Here is a 19523-nt window from a genome sequence, read left to right on the forward strand (position 1 = left end):
TACGCTACTGTATTTTTATGTTGGGCGTTATGTTGTGCTTCCTGAGGTGGTACTTGATGAAAACAAGTTGAGAACCACTGACTTAAAGGCCTACTGAAATGCAATTTTCTTATTTAAACTGGGATAGCAGGTCCATTCTATGTGTCATACTTGATCATTTCGCGATATTGCCATATTTTTGCGGAAAGTATTTAGTAGAGAACATCGACGATAAAGTTCGCAACTTTTGGTCGCTGATAAAAAAAGCCTTGCCTGTACCGGAAGTAGCAGACGAGTAGTGTGACGTCACAGGTTGTGGAGCTCCTCACATCTGCACATTGTTTGCAATCATGGCCACCAGCAGCGAGAGCGATTCGGACCGAGAAAGCGACGATTTCCCCATTAATTTGAGCGAGGATGAAAGATTAGTGGATGAGGAAAGTGAGAGTGAAGGACTAGAGGGCAGTGGGAGCGATTCAGATAGGGAAGATGCTGTGAGAGGCGGGTGGGACCTGATATTCAGCTGGGAATGACTAAAACAGTAAATAAACACAAGACATATATATACTCTATTAGCCACAACACAACCAGGCTTATATTTAATATGCCACAAATTAATCCCGCATAACAAACATCCCCCCCCCCCTCCCGTCCATATAACCCGCCAATACAACTCAAACACCTGCACAACACATTTAATCCCACAGCCCAAAGTACTGTTCACCTCCCCAAAGTTCATACAGCACATATATTTCCCCAAAGTTACGTACGTGACATGCACATAGTGGCACACACGTACGGGCAAACGATCAAATGTTTGGAAGCCGCAGCTGCATGCGTACTCACGGTACCGTGTCTGCATATCCAACTCAAAGTCCTCCTGGTAAGAGTCTCTGTTGTCCCAGTTCTCCACAGGCCAATGGTAAAGCTTGACTGTCATCTTTCGGGAATGTAAACAATGAAACACCGGCTGTGTTTGTGTTGCTGCAGTCGGCCGCAATACACCGCTTCCCACCTACAGCTTTCTTCTTTGCTGTCTCCATTGTTCATTAAACAAATTGCAAAAGATTCACCAACACAGATGTCCAGAATACTGTGGAATTTTGCGATGAAACAGACGACTTAATAGCTGGCCACCATGCTGTCCCAAAATGTCCTCTACAATCCGTGACGTCACGCGCTGACGTCATCATACCGAGACGTTTTCAGCAGGATATGTCACGCGAAATTTAAAATTGCACTTTAGTAAACTAACCCGGCCGTATTGGCATGTGTTGCAATGTTAAGATTTCATCATTGATATATAAACTATCAGACTGCGTGGTCGGTAGTAGTGGGTTTCAGTAGGCATTTAAGGTACAATGAAAAGGTAAGAATGCAAGTAAAAGAGTCCATAACAACTGTTACTGAATGTCTTTCCTAGAGTGAACATGTGCCTTCAAGTAAGCCAATGCCTAATGAAGCATGCTCCTTATGTACATTCAAATCATCAGGTGGCACAATCAGCCCGGAGCAGGAAACATGATTTTCTTATGAACAATTCCTCCTCTCATTGCTAATGTTTGCTTCTCTCCATCATTCTAGCCTCCTCTTAGAGTCTTAAGGCCTCTCACAAGATCTCGGAGCGCCGTGTCTTCAAACACCGAAGCCATGTGAACGTGTCGGCCATGCAGACAGGCGCCTACAGCTGCAAAAAGCAAAACTGACTCGCCAAACCTTACGTGACTGCAGCAGCGCTGCTTTGGAATTAGTATTACCAAAGTGACCTATGATGACCTGTGTATAAATATGATCTGGCAAGGAGGATTGCTGGAGTCAGGCTTTTTTGATCATGTGTACAGCGTGTTTCATCTTTAATTTTGCCAGGCATGGGCAGGCACCTTGCATGCGTGTCTGGCCATGTCAATAACGTACACCAAGAGCCAAGGTGTTCTCCTGAGCGTAAAGAAAAACATGTCATTACCAGCCAAGCAGCACTGAAATATTTACCTCTCTTGTAAAGCCTTAATGCAAGACATGCATCACAAGTCATCATCAATCCATTATGCACTATGTGGTGAATAGAAATTCATGCCCACAATTCCAGAATTGACCAAAACAATGTGGGGAAAAAAGCAATCATGTGAATTTTTCTGTTTTTATGTGCTGAATAGATATTACAGTTTTCAGTCACCTCCACAAGTGCAGCAATCATTTTGACTATTTAGCACATCTTTTTCGTCCATTATTTGCTTTAAAAACATGTTTTGTAGTAGTGTCTTTTGAGTAACAGCATTTTAGGAGATTGTAGTTGTATTTGTGCATTTATGTCTGCAACATTTGTCATCACTGCTTTATTGCTGAAACTATACACAGAACTGTAGCTTCTCAGGTTTACACACCCTTCAGCGGGATGTTGGGGCTACACACGTGGAGTATACTTTTAAAGGATGTGATTAAAAACAACTCAACGGGAAAGTCCTGTGATTTCCTTCCATACAATGCCATGTGATCTGACTAAATCACTGCATGATATTTGTCATTTAGATGGAATTTTTAGGTAAACTATTGTGAAGCTAGCTGTGCACATTGACTTTTGTTGCTTCCACTTTGCAGGGTAATCAGTAGTTTATTTTCTGGCAGGCCAGAATAACATTTCAAATGTGATGTGAGCTAAACGCGCAACAAGAAGTGATATTATGACATGTGGGTTAGTTAAAAATTCAATTTACAGACATTAAACATGAAGAAAATGTATTTGTTTTGATGTGTGTGTACTAGTGCAGCAAATCAACAAGGATGTCCTATTGTGGGATTATAACATTTATTCAACAATACATGAATTACAGTTTAAGGTTTACCCTGTCGTGGTACTTCAGGTACGGATCATTCAAAAACCAGTTCCTCCTTTTCCAAAAGGGTGATGTCATTTTATCTAAAAGTTTACACTGTGTCTTATTACAAAAGACGTGCTCCCGCAGGCGCTTTTTTCTGGCGGGTTTCTTCTTCCACAGTTTCTTCTTGTATCCAGCCTTTAAACAGAGGGATCAAAGATCAGTAATGAACAACTAAAGTGCGTGCGCTAAGTCCGAGAGAACCGACCTTACGCCTAATCCAAAGGCCACAGTGTAACCTCATGAACCTTTGTGTCACACTCTTGACAGACTTCCTCTTGCCCTTCTTTAGACTGTAGTATGTCAAACTTCGGATGGGCTGCTGACTCAAGGGGGCAATGAGAGCAGAGGCCCTGCAAAACATTTAGAAAAGATGCTGATTTTATTCAAATTACTATTAGGGGTATAAATCTTTGGCCACCCCACGATTAGATTCCGATTCAATTCGAAAGTGATTATGGATGCCTTTTTTTAGACAGGGCAAACCAAAAAAAAAAACACTGAATTAATACAAATGTTATTAAACCCTGCAAAAGGTACAGATCTGCTGATCTTAAACTTCAGTCTGTTCTCCAAAGTTTCGGTTATGTTGGTCGCTTTACATAAAAGTAGTGTTCTTTCCAAAACATGCTCCATGGCATCGAAGCCATGGAGCATACGTCACACAAAAATGGTAATCACTCAAACTAGGGTTTTCCCAATAACAATGTTTTGGTACCGGCACCAAAATGTATTTCGATACTTTTCTAAATAAAGGGGAACAAAAAAAATGGCATTATTAGCTTTATTTTAACAAAAAATATTGGGGTACATTAAACATATGTTTCTTATTGCAATTCAGGAACAATGTTTGTCCTTAAATAAAATAGTGAACATACAAGACAACTTGTCTTTTAGTAGTAAGTAAGCAAACAAAGGCTCCTAATTTGTCTCCTGACATATGCAGTAACATATTGTGTCATTTATCATTTTATCAAAATTATAAAGGACAAGCGGTACAAAATGTATTATTAATCTACTTGTTCATATACTGTTAGATCCACCCATTTGTTTACACACAGGAGAGCTAGGTTGTTAGCGGTGACGCCAGTGAGCTGTTGTATCCCCCTACGGTGTGTAGTGAAGCATGTTTAGCTATTCCTCGTCCTGCAGGGATGATACTTGTAAGAAACTTACTTTATTCGTCGCCACTAAATTAAAAGTAGCTAAAACACTGCCGACTGCTGTTGGACGTTAGCCGCTAGCTAATTAGCCATGTCTTAAAGCACCTCTTGCTGAGCAGCGTTTCAGTGGTATAACTTCACCTTTATTGTTAGTTTTTAAGCCAAAATGCATCCACTCTCCCTTTTCTGTCTACACACTGTGTCTTCCTTTGAGGACTCAGTGATTGTGCGTTGCCGAACATGCTGCTCTACTCATAAAACCAGCAATGTCATGATGTGATGCCCGTTAAGAAAAACAGAACCGGTACATTTTAGAGGCAGTATAGTATCGATTATGATTCATTAGTATTGCAGTACTTTACTAGTACCGGTATACCGTTTAACACCTAACTCAAACACATTATTTGGGATTTTAGAATTAAGATTTTGCACAGTTCCATACTCTCTGAACATCCAAATCCATCAAAAATTATGATTTTTGATGGAGCATGACAACAACGAAATGTTCTCTGTAAATCGAAATCGAAAACCAGTTCTTGTTCAGAACCAGTTACCAGCATATTAATTCCTTGTAATGGCTTGCCATTTTGTCAAGCGATTCTCTTAACGGTTCTTCCGGGTGTGGATGACGTCATTACGCAACGTGCATAGGGACGTCAGATTACAAAATGGCGGCGCCTGGTCGGAACAAACAGTAACATTTTACAAGAAAAGATTGCAACAGCACTACCGGTACTTGTAATAATTATAAGGAGGACATGCGAGCAATATGCTGAAACATTTGAACACACAGCATGCAATAATTATAGATGAAAGTCACGTTTTTGAACCGCTCCGATCTCATCCCAGCAGCAGTAACACCAGCACGTCGTCTGAATACAACAGGTGCTAACTCACCGCCTATCATGTTAGCGTTATTTGTTCAATTAAAATGAATGCCTTCTCATTTAGATGCAGTTGCCGCTCCTGTTCACATCTGCACTTTTGGGGAATTTTGCCTATCATTCACAATCCTCATGTAAGACAAGCACACACGTTTTTAATTTCCTATGCATTCTAACTCGTAAATAAACGTTAGCAAAAGTCAGGTAACAATGGAGCCAATGAAAGTCGCTCTATTCTGCCTATAAAGCACTCTAAAAAACCTCCGTCAATGTTTTATATGCATGTGTAAGTAAATATGTAATGTAGTGACAGACATTCATAATAACTTGTAATATTTACGTATTTTGCTCATTTTAAGCATACGGCGGCGTATTATTTTCACAGACACATCTGAACGTTCGCTTTTTTCTTCAACTACAAACAGTAGTGCTCAACAAGAACTACAAACATAATAAAACAATCACTTACTGTACAATGTCTGCTCTCACTGGGATGCCGACTGGTGGGATGTTTATATCGTCACGTTTGGATGAAGAATTCATTATAATACTCATAAAAGGTTAAAAAACAAATAGTCCCGCAAACCAGCGTATTTGTGTCTTTCCTGACATCTCTTGGTTTGAATGTCAAGGTTGAGCAACATCTGGTTTATGGCCACAGGTGAGAGGCATGATTTATAATCTACAATTAACATTCACCAGCTCAGAGGCGATGCAGCATCAACAGCATCTTACCGGCTAAATATGTCGATATAGCAGCATACGTTAGTTAGCTCTCTGTGATTACGGCGCCACTAAAATTGTTTGTCTGCGTTAACACTTTTAATAACAATATGGCTAAAACATGGTTAATATTCAGGTCACGAAATGTAAATGGAGTATTGTTGGCTGTTTTTGAGGGCTTTATGAGCGCAATAGTGTACTCCCATTAGCTGCATTGTTAGCCACCTCGTAGTGGCAGCATACCGTATTTCCTTGAATTGCCGCCGGGTATATAGTATGCGCCTGCCTAGAATTACCGCCGGGTCAAACTCGTTTCGCAAAATAATTAGTATATGCCTAGAATTCCCGCGGGTCAAACTCGTCACGTCACGAGTGACACTTCACCTGTCATCATTTTCAAAATGGAGGAGGCTGATTTCAATAATTTAAAATCGCATAAAGGGAAGAAGATAAAGAGCTATTCAGTAGGATTTAAGGTCCAAGCTATTGAATATGCTAAAAAGAACAGTAAGCAGCTATGTTTTATTAATATACTGTAGCTGACAATGACAACTTGGCATCATTATAGCAGCAACTTGACAAAAGTCTGTACCGTTGGAGGAGGCCACATCGAGGGAGGAGACAGTTTGTAGCCGACAAAGGAGTGAGGATAGCGGGGAACGAAGGGATGCACGGAGGCTTGGACCTTGTGAGGTTAGACAGTTGAGCAGTCTTCAGTGTGCGGGCGCACAAAGACACAGACAGCGGCCGCAGCAGTCCTGCCAAGCACAAGGACAACATGTCAACACACGAAGGTTGTTGCAGTTAGCTCGCTAGCTAGCTAGCCGCAATTTGGTAGCTCGCTCTTGAGGGATTTGCCTGCTTAAAGGCTTGTTTCCCGAACTCGACAAGTTAAAACGACATGGAAAAAAACCTGAACGTATTGTAACTGAGACACATTTAAATGATAACTGAAAAGTCAAAATGTCACATTGCATACCAGACACCTTCCTCGCCAGGACGGCCGCCATCTTTTCCACTGGTGTGCGACGTCACTACATGCTCTCGGAGGGACAAACTTAGCTGTCACCTTGTTGCCAGTTCAACAGAGTCATCTTTGTTGTAACGGAATAACGTGACGTCTATTGTGCTTCGTGCATTATCTATCCAACTATCTATCCATCTATCTATGTATCTATGTATCTATCTATCTATCTATCTATCTATCTATGTATCTATCTATCTATCCTTCCATCCATCCATCCAGCCATCCATCCTTCTATCTATCTATCTATCTATCTATCTATCTATCTATCTATCTATCTATCTATCTATCTATCCACCCATCCATCCATCCATCTATTCATCTATCCATCCATCCATCCATCCATCCATCCATCCATCTATCCACCCATCCATCCATCTATCCATCTATCCATCTATCCATCTGTCCATCTATCTATCTCCCTTCCAAGGTTTCTCATTGGGTTGAGATTTTTCTTGCCCTGATGTTGGATCTGAGCCGAGGATGTTGTAACGTGTGGCTTGTGCAGCCCTTTGAGACATGTGTGATTAAGGGCTATACAAATAAACTTTGATTGATGATCTATCTATATATCTATCTATCTATCTATCAATCTATCTATCTATATCTCCCTTCCGAGGTTTCTCATTGGGTTGAGATTTTTCTTGCCCTGATGTTGGATCTGAGCCGAGGATGTTGTTGTGGCTTGTGCAGCCCTTTGAGACATGTGTGATTAAGAGCTATATAAATAAACTTTGATTGATGATCTATCTATCATCTATCCATCTATCTATCTATCTATCTATCTATCTATCTATCTATCTATCTATCTATCCATCCATCTATAATTTGGCAGGTTTTAATATTGCTAATTATGTTGGGGATGAGTTCAAGACACACATAGTGAAGAGTTTTAATACAACAAATCAATAGTGAATTATTTATTAATTTATTATTTGTTTACAGATTACTTTAAGATTATTTTACCGTAACTCTATCTTCCTCTTTACAACAAAAGGTTACAGTTTTGCATAATAAATGTTATTAGGCTGGCTCAGATGTGTTCTCCTCAATCAGTTTGTCCTTGACTGAACTGTCCCATGATGCTTTGCCTCTTCTTCCCTCTTTTTGTCATCTCTATCTAGCCAGGTTTTATGACAATAACGTTAATAATAAAAATGAAGCACTGCTGCCATTGACTGTCACACTTACAACCAATGTGGGAGCCAAATTAGGCTCCAGCCCCCCTCCAGACTTTCATTTTCATCTCATAAACATGGACACTAATGGATAGATGAAATCCACTGACCAGAAGTCATTATGGTAGGTATGTTCATAGGCAGCTAATAAAAGTAAAGAATGTTACAGTTTTCCCTTGTGTTTTTGTGCAAACTGTGTCTAAAGACTCAATATTTAGTGTGAGCACCGCCATGCTTCACAATGTCACAGTTCATGTTAGAATTCATGTTTTCCCCAATGAACCGCAGCACCACAGCTGCACTCATGCAGCCCTAGACCAGGCAAGCAACATATCCCGGGGATCACTTGTGTTGCTAGCTATTTAGACAATAAATTGTCAACTAATTTTCAGTGGGTAGTAAACCTATACTGCTATACAAGCTGTACACTGACTACTCTGAAGTTTATCCAAGTTTTATTTCTGTAGTATTGTCCCTCAAAAAGATTTACTGACTGTGATAACCATGCTTTCATGTGTTGTGTCCTCTGCAGTGTTCGTTTGTCATTTTTTTCTGAAATGTTTAACTTTGACAAAAACAAATGTCCATTAGCAAGGTGCATGATATTCGTGTGGTCGTATACCATTTATTTTGTAAGCTGCAGAATTTTCACAAAAGATTGTTGTCTCTCTATCGGTGTTGGCCCTGCGATGAGGTGGCGACTTACCTGCCTTCCGTCCGAATGCAGCTGGGATAGACTCGCGACCCCGAGAGGGACAAGTGGTAGGATAGGATGGATGGAGGGTTTTCCCTGCATGTTTTCTTGACAGGAAGTTGACAATTGTATTGTACTAGTGCGCTTTATTTTGACAGCCTTTTGTGGAAGTTGCAATGCGTGGGGGGAAACGTGTACTCCCGGTTTTGCTTAGTGCCTTGCTGAATGAATGTTGACACTTGTTTTTTAACCCCTCATACGCTTCAGAAAGCAATGGCTGTAAATAAATAGGTGATTGAAACCCCCCGCCACCCCAAAAGGGACAAGCGGTAGAAAATGGATGGATGGATGGAAGTTAAAGTGACAAGATTGGGGGACTTTAAGGTGTCTTATATATATTATTAAATACCGTTTATGTATGGAAGTAAAATTGTCTCACATCAACTTATATATATTAATCAGAGGTGGGTAGAGTAGCCAGAAATTGTACTCAAGTAAGAGTACTGTTACTTTAGAGATTTATTACTCAAGTAAAAGTAAGGAGTAGTCACCCAAATATTTACTTGAGTAAAAGTAAAAAGTATGTTGTGAAAAAACTACTCAAGTACTGAGTAACTGATGAGTAACATACACACATATATATATATATATATATATATATATATATATATATACACACACATTTATATATATATATATATATATATATATATATATATATATATATATATATATATATACACACACATTTATATATATATATATATATATATATATATATATATATATATATATATATATATATATATATATATATACAGTATATAATTTATATTTATTTATTTTGCCGTTTTTGTTTACATGTTAAAGGTGTTTTAATGAATATACATGCATGTTTAACACATATAGATTCCTTTCTTTCATGAAGACAAGAATATAAGTTGGTGTATTACCTGATTCTGATGACTTGCATTGATTGGAATCAGACAGTAGTGCTGATAGCGTCCACGTTAAAAAGTTCCTCCTTTCTGTCTAATACCACATGAAAGTGGTTGATTTTTGGCATCTTATTTGTCCAGCTTCCATATTCGTTTTTATACACTTTACAAGAAATACATTGGCGGCAAACTCCGTAGCTTGCTAGCTTGTTTGCGCTGGCTTTCGGAGACTCTTGTTTTGAAAGCGCAGGCGCGATGGAGCGGCACTTTTATTGTGAAGACAGGAACTGTGCAGTCAGTCTTTAGGCTTTTGACGGGATGTACGGTTGAAATAAAAGGGTATTTTTTCCTTCACACTTTTGATTGATTGATTGAAACTTTTATTAGTAGATTGCACAGTACAGTATATATTCCGTACAATTGACCACTAAATGGTAACACCCCAATAAGTTTTTCAACTTGTTTAAGTCAGGTCATGTGACCGCCTGGCTCTGTTTGATTGGTCCAACGTCACCAGTGACTGCATCTGATTGGTGGAACGGAGTGAAAGTCACCAGTGACTGTATTTGTTGAAACGCAGGCACTATGAAGGTCTGTCTGACAGACCAAAACAAACAAAGCGTGCATTAACAAATCGATAAAAAATAGTAGCGAGTAGCGAGCTGAATGTAGATAAAAGTAGCGGAGTAAAAGTAGCGTTTCTTCTCTATAAATATACTCAAGTAAAAGTAAAAGTATGTTGCATTAAAACTACTCTTAGAAGTACAATTTATCCCAAAAGTTACTCAAGTAGATGTAACGGAGTAAATGTAGCGCGTTACTACCCACCTCTGATATTAATATGATATTAAATACATATGCATATATTAATACATATCCAAATAGAAATACAAACGTGATATACAAATAAATAAATAATTTGTATAAATATATGCGTATTTGTAAATATATTTTTGAGATTTGAAAATATATACAAATAAAATGTATAAATATAAAAATGTGACATACAAATAAATCAAGAATTTGTATAAATAAACGTGTATTTGTAAATATCTTTTTGAGATTTGAATATAAATATGCTTGATTTTGTATTTGTATTTGTATTGAATTTGCATATGGGGATCGCTTTTTTGCTTTTGTGTCGATGAGACATTCCTACCACAAACCAGATGCACAAATAAATGGGACCTACACACTCCCCTGAACAACCAGCAGAGGGCACTGCAGCCTGATAAGAGATCAGTATCTACATCGGGACAAGGTCATCAAACGGCATTGATACAATAAAATAAGCAGCTAGCACGGTCTTTCAGATTAACTGGATAAATTAGCATTAGCTAATAGGACGCTAACGTTAGCAAGCTCAGGCCCGTTGTGCGTTCTCTCTGTAAAGACGTGGATTGTTTTTGTGCAGAGAACTCCGGGCATTTTGCATATATGCTCTGTGACCCAGACCGCTTTGGCTGCAGTGCCCTCTGCTGGTTGTTCAGGGGAGTGTGTAGCTCACATTTATTTGTGCATCTGGTTTGTGGGAGGAATTTCTCCATCCATCCATTTTCTACCGCTTATTCCCTTTGGGGTCGCGGGGGGCGCTGGAGCCTATCTCAGCTACAATCGGGCGGTAGGCGGGGTACACCCTGGACAAGTCGCCACCTCATCGCAGGGCCGACAATTTCTCATCGACACAAAAGCAATAAAGCGATCCACATATGTAAATTCAATACATATACAAATACAAAATCAAGCCTCAAATCTCAAAAATATATTCACAAATACACGTTTAATTATACAAATTCTTGATTTATTTGTATGTCACATTTTTATATTTATACATTTTATTTCTATATATTTTCAAATCTCAAAAATATATTTACAAATATGCATTTATTTATACAAATTATTTATTTATTTATATATCACATTTGTATGTGCATATTTATTAATATATGCATATGTATTAATATACTGTACTGTACAATCTACTAATAAAAGTTTCAATCAATCATATTGATATATATAAGTTGATGTGAGACAATTCTACTTCCATATAATGTGACTTACTGACTACTGCAAGGTAAATAGGTGAATGAATTAATGTGCATTTGTCGCCAGTTAGTGGTTATTTTGGGTACTTCAATCTGCACGTTTTTCACGGATTCATATATATATATATATATATATATATATATATATATATATATATATATCAGTGACTTGCGGTGAGGTTGATGGCTGGTGAGGCACTGACTTCCTCACAGTCAGATTTACAAACATATGAACCCTAAAGAGTATCTTATTCACTATTTGATTGGAAGCAGTTAACGGGTTATGTTTAAAAGCTCATACCAGCATTGTTCCCTGCTTGGCACTCAGCATCAAGGGTTGGAATTGGGGGTTAAATCACCAAAAATGATTCCCAGGCACGGCGCCGCTGCTGCCCACTGCTCCCCTCACCTCCCAGGGAAGATCAAAGGGATGGGTCAAATGCAGAGGACAAATTTAATCACACATAGTGTGTGTGACAATCATTGGTACTTTAACTTAACTTTAACTTTACACATACAAACTGCAGCACACAAAAAAGCACATTTAATAAAAAAAAACGTTATTATGGTCTTACCTTTACTTATAAATGAAGTCCATGCGCTGCTCCTTTTGAACAAAAGCATCGATAACTTGTTTATAGAAGTCTTCCTTATCTTTCTTCAGTTGTAAAAGTCTCTCTGTCTCGATGGAGATCTTCCTTTAATTATTACCTTCTGCTTCGATTGAAAGTCCAGTTTAGAAAACTGTTTTATTTTATCAATCAATCAATCAATCAATCAATCTTTATTTATATAGCCCTAAATCACAAGTGTCTCAAAGGGCTGCACAAGCCACAACGACATCCTCGGTACAAAGCCCACATAAGGGCAAGGAAAAACTCACCCCAGTGGGACATTGATGTGAATGACTATGAGAAACCTTGGAGAGGACCGCATATGTGGGTAACCCCCCCCCCCCCCCCCCCCCCCCCTAGGGGAGACCGAAAGCAATGGATGTCGAGTGGGTCTGACATAATATTGTGAGAGTCCAGTCCATAGTGGATCCAACATAATAGTAAGAGTCCAGTCCATAGTGGGGCCAGCAGGACACCATCCCGAGCGGAGACGGGTCAGCAGCGCAGAGATGTTCTCAGCCGATGCACAGGCGAGCGGTCCACCCCGGGTCCCGACTCTGGACAGCCAGCACGGACCTGTGCCCCCCCCCCCCCCCCCCCCCCCCCTCAAGGAAAAGGGGAGCAGAGGAGAAAAGAAAAGAAACGGCAGATCAACTGGTCTAACAGGGGGGCTATTTAAAGGCTAGAGTATACAAATGAGTTTTAAGATGGGACTTAAATGCTTCTACTGAGGTAGCATCTCTAATTGTTACCGGGAGGGCATTCCATAGTACTGGAGCCCGAATAGAAAACGCTCTATAGCCCGCAGACTTTTTTTGGGCTCTGGTAATCACTAATAAGCCGGAGTTCTTTGAACGCAAATTTCTTGCCGGGACATATGGTACAATGCAATCGACAAGATAGGACGGAGCTAGACCGTGTAGTATTTTATACGTAAGTAGTAAAACCTTAAAGTCACATCTTAAGTGCACAGGAAGCCAGTGCAGGTGAGCCAGTATAGGCGTAATATGATCAAACTTTCTTGTTCTTGTCAAAAGTCTAGCAGCCGCATTTTGTACCAATTGTAATCTTTTAATGCTAGACATAGGGAGACCCGAAAATAATACGTTACAGTAGTCGAGACGAGACGTAACGAACGCATGAATAATGATCTCAGCGTTGCTAGTGGATAAAATAGAACGAATTTTAGCGATATTGCGGAGATGAAAGAAGGCCGTTTTAGTAACACTCTTAATGTGTGACTCAAAGGAGAGAGTTGGGTCGAAAATAATACCCAGATTCTTTACTGATTCGCCTTGTGTAATTGTTTGGTTGTCAAATGTTAAGGTGGTATTATTAAATAAATGTCGGTGTTTAGCAGGACCGATAATCAGCATTTCCGTTTTCTTGGCGTTGAGTTGCAAGAAGTTAGCGGACATCCATTGTTTAATTTCATTAAGACACGCCTCCAGCTGACTACAATCCGGCGTGTTGGTCAGCTTTAGGGGCATGTAGAGTTGGGTGTCATCAGCATAACAATGAAAGCTAACACCGTATTTGCGTATGATGTCGCCTAGCGGCAGCATGTAAGTACTAAAAAGTGCAGGGCCAAGAACCGAACCCTGAGGAACTCCGCACGTTACCTTAACATAGTCCGAGGTCACATTATTATGGGAGACGCATTGCATCCTGTCAGTAAGATAAGAGTTAAACCACGACAAAGCTAAGTCTGACATACCAATACGTGTCAACAACAGCCCTGTTGTTTTAGATATGTAATCCTCCATGTTAAAAGTCCAGACAAGAGGAAAAAATAAACGATCGCTGCTAACTGTTGCTGCTTGTTGCCACTTCTTTTGCAGCCGAGTACCGGTAGTCGCAAGAATGATCTCTGGGATCACTAGCGCCCTCTACCACCAGGAGGCGGGATTACTGCGAGCCTCACACAGTGCGTCTTCGCAGCCGTTTTATGATTGCTCAGCACAAGAAATACGTTACACACATACAGTTGTTGACACAATACACTGTACATCAGTGACGTGCGGTGAGGTTGATGGCTGGTGAGGCACTGACTTCATCACAGTCAGATTTACAAACATATGAACCCTAAAGAGTATCTTATTCACCATTTGATTGGCAGCAGTTAACGGGTTATGTTTAAAAGCTCATACCAGCATTCTTCCCTGCTTGGCACTCAGCATCAAGGGTTGGAATTGGGGGTTAAATCACCAAAAATGATTCCCAGGCGCGGCGCCGCTGCTGCCCACTGCTCCCCTCACCTCCCAGGGGGTGATCAAAGGGGTGGGTCAAATTCAGAGGAAAAATTTCATTACACCTAGTGTGTGTGTGACAATCATTGGTACTTTAACTTAACTTTAACTTTACACATACAAACTGTAGCACACAAAAAAGCACATTTAATTAAAAAAACGTTATTATGGTCTTACCTTTACTTAGAAATTAAGTCCATGCACCGCAACTAAAGCCTTCACTTAAACTTTCCACGTGCAAGATTGAATCTATTTAAAAAAGTGTAACCGAGGGTTTATAAATGTCGCCTATACTGTATGAAACTACAAAATAACAAACACGGAGGCTCCAGTTTACACGAGGACCACTTTATTTACCTTCTTTCAAAAACCTCCGCAACGTGACATCACTTCCGCTCTTAGCGCCTTCAAAATAAGAGCTCAAGGCATATACTGTATAACAGCGCATAACAGGAACTTAACATCACAAAGAGGAAAGCCCATGAAAATAGGTTACAAAAGTTATTTAATAAGAAGCCAAAAAGTGCAAAAACAATAATGTTCGTGTTGGAGGAGTTGTGAATTAGGTACACCTGCAGTCTGCAGGTGTATCTGCACAGCAGGCCAGCAGTTAGCCGAGTCATTGCGCAATCCATGTTGCGGCACTGAGTGACGTGCCTCAACTGGCTGCTGTTCACCGCACCGTCTCTTCTCAGTATTTGAACGGCAAATGTGAAAATTCAGCGATTTTGAATAAAAAAAATCTAAAACTGGTGAAGTTAAATGGAAAATAACTTTATAGTATAATCACTGGATACATATAACAATTTAATTTTTTTTTTTTCATTTTACTTTTTTTTTCTTTCCATGATGGCAGGTGAGGCCCCGCCTCACCTGCCTCTAGTGACTGCACGTCACTGCTGTACATTATATATCTCAGCTAACTAAACTATGGAAATGTATAATATAATTCATGTAGCAATACGGTCTCACTGCACAGCAGGCCAGCAGTTAGCCGAGTCATTGCGCAATCCATGGTGAGGCTCAACTCAGTGACGTGCCTCAACTGGCTGCTGACTCACCGCAAGTCTCTTCTCAGTATTTGAACGGCAAATGTGAAAATTCAGCGATTTTGAATAAAAATAATCTAAAACGAGTGAAGTTAAATGGAAAATAACTTTATAGTATAATCACTGCATACATATAACAATTTAATTTTTTTTTTTTCTTTTTACATTTTTTTTCTTTCCATGATGGCACGTGAGGCCACGCCTCACAAAGATAAAAGTATTTTTGTATTTACTTTCCCTAAATATCTAAAAGTATTCATATTATCTTCATGTCATATTATGCTCCTTCCAGCCCTGTTGTTTTTAGGTTGTATAGTTTTCATCCAATCAGAATTAAACTAGCTTATGTTGCCATGCTGTACGAAATCTGCCCGAGGCCTTCAGAATCAACAATGCGGGCGTCCGTGCACTGTAAGTGAACGGACACAAACATTTGACAGACAGTTGCGATAGCCAATCAGGTCACAAGTTGTTGTCAGTAAGGCCTTCTAGCTGGCCTAAGGCAGATATATAGTGATGTTATGAGCTCAGTCACATAAACACTCCATTACTCAGCATGCCACAGTAGTGAAGAGCATGCGCAGTAGCCCCGTTTAGGTTGTTGAATGTAGACATGCCAGTGTCCTGCGAAATTCTGTATCCCTGAAATATTCTGTATCCCTTTCCGCGGGAGCGCGCATGGGGGCGGAGCTCTGTGCCTTGTCCAGACAGCGGCAGCACTTCAGTGTTATTAGCGATGTCAATGATACAAAATGTGGATTATTACGATCATGCTTTGATTGTCAAATGTATTAATTATTTTGATCAACCGTACATTACGTGTTGTACTTGTATTCTCATCGCTGCACACGCTTCTCTATCGTATACGTGTCATGCTGCATGCAGAGTGGTTGATCAGCCTGCTATCTTCTGCAAATTACATTCATAACATCCTGTAATTTGGTTTATTATTTATTCTATCTTCTGATAGATTATAAAATAACACCAATACAATGGGAATAAACACTACAGAGTAGACTAAATTCCATGTAAAAAAAAACAACAACAAAAAAAACCCACATATTTTATGCCAGAAAATATGTGTCCCATGTACGTCCCTCATCCTACCTAACATAATTAGGATTATATGTACAGACTTGGCATTACAAAACTTGTGAATTTGGACTCATTTTATTAATTACAAAAAAGTTAGTAGGGGATACATAATATTTATAATCATTGACATCGCTAATAACACAGAAGTGCTGCCGCTCCGGTGTGTAGGGACCAGGACCATAGGGGGGTGCTGAGTCCAAGGGGGGCCAGTTTGCTCACCAGGTGCTGCGGAATGATTGTGTTGAACGCCGAGCTGAAGTCCAGAAACAACATCCGCACGTGTGTGTCCTTTCCTTCCAGATGTTCTAAGCTCAGGTGGAGTGCAGAGGAGATGGCGTCCTCTGTGGAGCGGTTAGGGCAATAAGCAAACTGGTATGGGTTGAATGTGGGGGGAAATTTGGAGACAATATATCCCTTTACCAGCCTCTCGAAGCAATTCATTATGATGGGGGTGAGTGCAACGGGGCGATAATCATTGAGGGAGGAGATTGTGGGTGTTTTAGGCCCTGGAATGACTGTATCAGTCTTAAAACATGATGGTACCACAGCCTGGGTCAGGTAGGTGTTGAAGATGTCTGTGAGAACCCCAGCCAGCTGGTCTGCACATCCCTTAAGCACCTTTCCCGGAATGTCATCAGGTCCTGGTGCTTTCCGGGGGTTCAATCGCCTCAGAGTTCTCCGGACATCCTTTGTGTCCAGGTTGAATGGCTGCTCATCAGGGCGAGGGATGGATTTCCTCGTCGGAGTGGTGTTGAGTGCCTCAAACCTTGCAAAGTGTTTGTTGAGGTCGTGGAGAAAGCTTATGCTGTTGTCACTGGGGGGGAGGGGGGATGTTCTTGATCACACTAACATCCTCCATGCACTTCTGAATGTATGCAGACACAGACTCTGCATACTCCTCCACACATGTGTGATTCTTGTCTGTGGCGGCTGCCTTGAACATGTCCCAAATATATTTATTTGTGATCATCTAAATTAATCCACAGCAACCTTGGGATTAATCTGGTTAACAAACTAATAGTTAGACTGAATTTATTTCATAAAAGCCTTACGCTATTAGGCTGATGGAGTCCCCAGTTTAAATGCCATGTTCTTCAAAATGCGTCATAGAGAAAGTTGTATGCAAACAGTCTGCAAGTGTGATTTTCACTGCAGGAGGGAACTGGTGCAGGAGAGAAGCAGGATCCAGCGGCAGAATTAGGGAACAAGGCCAAAGTGAAGGCAAAGAGTGCTGACCTGCCCATCGTGGCCAACAACATCAGACAGCTCAACCGTGAAGTGCTCTGCAACTTTGTCCAGTATGAGGTGAGTGCCTCTCATGGTCTTCCATCAACACCTCTTTAAAATCAAGGTTGTAGCCAAGCCACTAACATAATCACAGAGGCAATGACTGAACAGATCACACGCTTTATTACAAACTTTTTACTAAAGCTTTATGACTAGTGCGTACAGATGCCATGTCTCAATTCATCTCTCACTTGAATTAACTTCTGAAAAAAAAAAATTCATGTCACTCTTTGGGGACATTTTTTTTTATTTCACTTTGACAATATGATGAAGCCGTGTAATGTTAGAACCTATTTGGAACAAACAATTCTCATCCATTCCCCCCGGCTCAGAGCCTGTACGTTGGAGTTCAACCCGGTGGACGAGAGGGTAGCTTCCCTCCGCCTTCGGGTGGGGGAACGGGTCCTGACTGTGGTTTGCGCTTATGCGCCAAACCGCAGCTCAGAGTACCCACCCTTTTTGGATTCACTCGAGGGAGTACTTGAGAGTGCTCCCCCGGGTGATTCCCTCGTTTTACTGGGGGACTTCAATGCTCATGTTGGCAACGACAGTGAAACCTGGAGAGGCGTGATTGGGAAGAATGGCTGCCCGGATCTGAACCCGAGCGGTGTTTTGTTATTGGACTTTTGTGCCCGTCACAGATTGTCCATAACGAACACCATGTTCAAACATAAGGGTGTCCATATGTGCACTTGGCACCAGGACACCCTAGGCCGCAGTTCCATGATCGACTTTGTAGTTGTGTCATCGGATTTGCGGCCTCATGTTTTGGACACTCGGGTGAAGAGAGGGGCGGAGCTTTCTACCGATCACCACTTGGTGGTGAGTTGGCTGCGATGGTGGGGTGGATGCCGGACAGACCTGGCAGGCCCAAACGCATTGTGAGGGTTTGCTGGGAACGTCTGGCAGAGTCTCCTGTCAGAGAGAGTTTCAATTCCCACCTCCGGAAGAACTTTGAACATGTCACGAGAGAGGTGCTGGACATTGAGTCCGAATGGACCATGTTCCGTGCCTCTATTGTCGAGGCGGCTGATTGGAGCTGTGGCCGCAAGGTAGTTGGTGCTTGTCGTGGCGGTAATCCTAGAACCCGTTGGTGGACACCGGCGGTGAGGGACGCCGTCAAGCTGAAGAAGGAGTCCTATCGGGTTCTTTTGGGTCATAGGACTCCTGAGGCAACGGACAGGTACCGACAGGCCAAGCGGTGTGCGGCTTCAGCGGTCGCAGAGGCAAAAACTCGGACATGGGAGGAGTTCGGGGAAGCCATGGAAAACGACTTCCGGACGACTTCGAAGCAATTCTGGACCACCATCCGCCGCCTCAGGAAGGGGAAGCAGTGCACTATCAACACCGTGTATGGCGAGGATGGTGTTCTGCTGACCTCGACTGCGGATGTTGTGGATCGTTGGAGGGAATACTTCGAAGACCTCCTCAATCCCACCAACACGTCTTCCTATGAGGAAGCAGTGCCTGGGGAGTCTGTGGTGGGCTCTCCTATTTCTGGGGCTGAGGTTGCTGAGGTAGTTAAAAAGCTCCTCGGTGGCAAGGCCCCAGGGGTAGATGAGATCCGCCCGGAGTTCCTTAGGGCTCTGGATGCTGTGGGGCTGTCTTGGTTGACAAGACTCTGCAGCATCGCGTGGACATCGGGGGCGGTGCCTCTGGATTGGCAGACCGGGGTGGTGGTTCCTCTCTTTAAGAAGGGGAACCGGAGGGTGTGCTCTAACTATCGTG

General features: G+C 41.3%; 2 protein-coding genes across 2 annotated transcripts in view; one reads left to right on the top strand and one right to left on the bottom strand.

Annotated features, from left to right (window-relative positions):
- Positions 1–2713, top strand: part of reep1 (receptor accessory protein 1) — a 45310-nt gene extending 42597 nt beyond the window's left edge. The window contains exon 8 of the mRNA XM_061968901.2: positions 1564–2713. Coding sequence (XP_061824885.2) covers positions 1564–1635 — 72 coding nt within the window. The 3' untranslated portion in view covers positions 1636–2713. The remainder of the gene's footprint in view (positions 1–1563) is intronic.
- A 52-nt stretch (positions 2714–2765) lies between these two features.
- On the bottom strand, positions 2766–6727 carry mrpl35 (mitochondrial ribosomal protein L35). The gene is made up of 4 exons (XM_061968902.2): positions 6602–6727; positions 6215–6380; positions 3061–3205; positions 2766–2990 (listed from the first exon to the last, which is right to left on the bottom strand). The coding sequence occupies exons 1-4, from the start codon at positions 6630–6632 to the stop codon at positions 2802–2804; spliced, it is 531 nt and encodes a 176-aa protein (XP_061824886.2). The 5' UTR covers positions 6633–6727; the 3' UTR covers positions 2766–2801.
- Positions 6728–19523: the final 12796 nt, after the last annotated feature.

This window comes from Nerophis lumbriciformis, linkage group LG08 (assembly GCF_033978685.3).
Source record: "Nerophis lumbriciformis linkage group LG08, RoL_Nlum_v2.1, whole genome shotgun sequence".
In the NCBI taxonomy this organism is placed as follows: Eukaryota; Metazoa; Chordata; class Actinopteri; order Syngnathiformes; family Syngnathidae; genus Nerophis; species Nerophis lumbriciformis.

Bases quoted from the DNA above. Each gene is read 5' to 3' on its own strand.
- mrpl35 (XM_061968902.2), bottom strand. From the start codon at position 6,632: ATGGCGGCCGTCCTGGCGAGGAAGGTGTCTG. The intron at 6,381-6,601 runs GTATGCAATGTG...TGTGCTTGGCAG, and splicing joins CCTGGCGAGGAAGGTGTCTG to GACTGCTGCGGCCGCTGTCT. The intron at 3,206-6,214 runs GTACAGACTTTT...AATGTTTTGCAG, and splicing joins CGATGTGGCCTCCTCCAACG to GGCCTCTGCTCTCATTGCCC.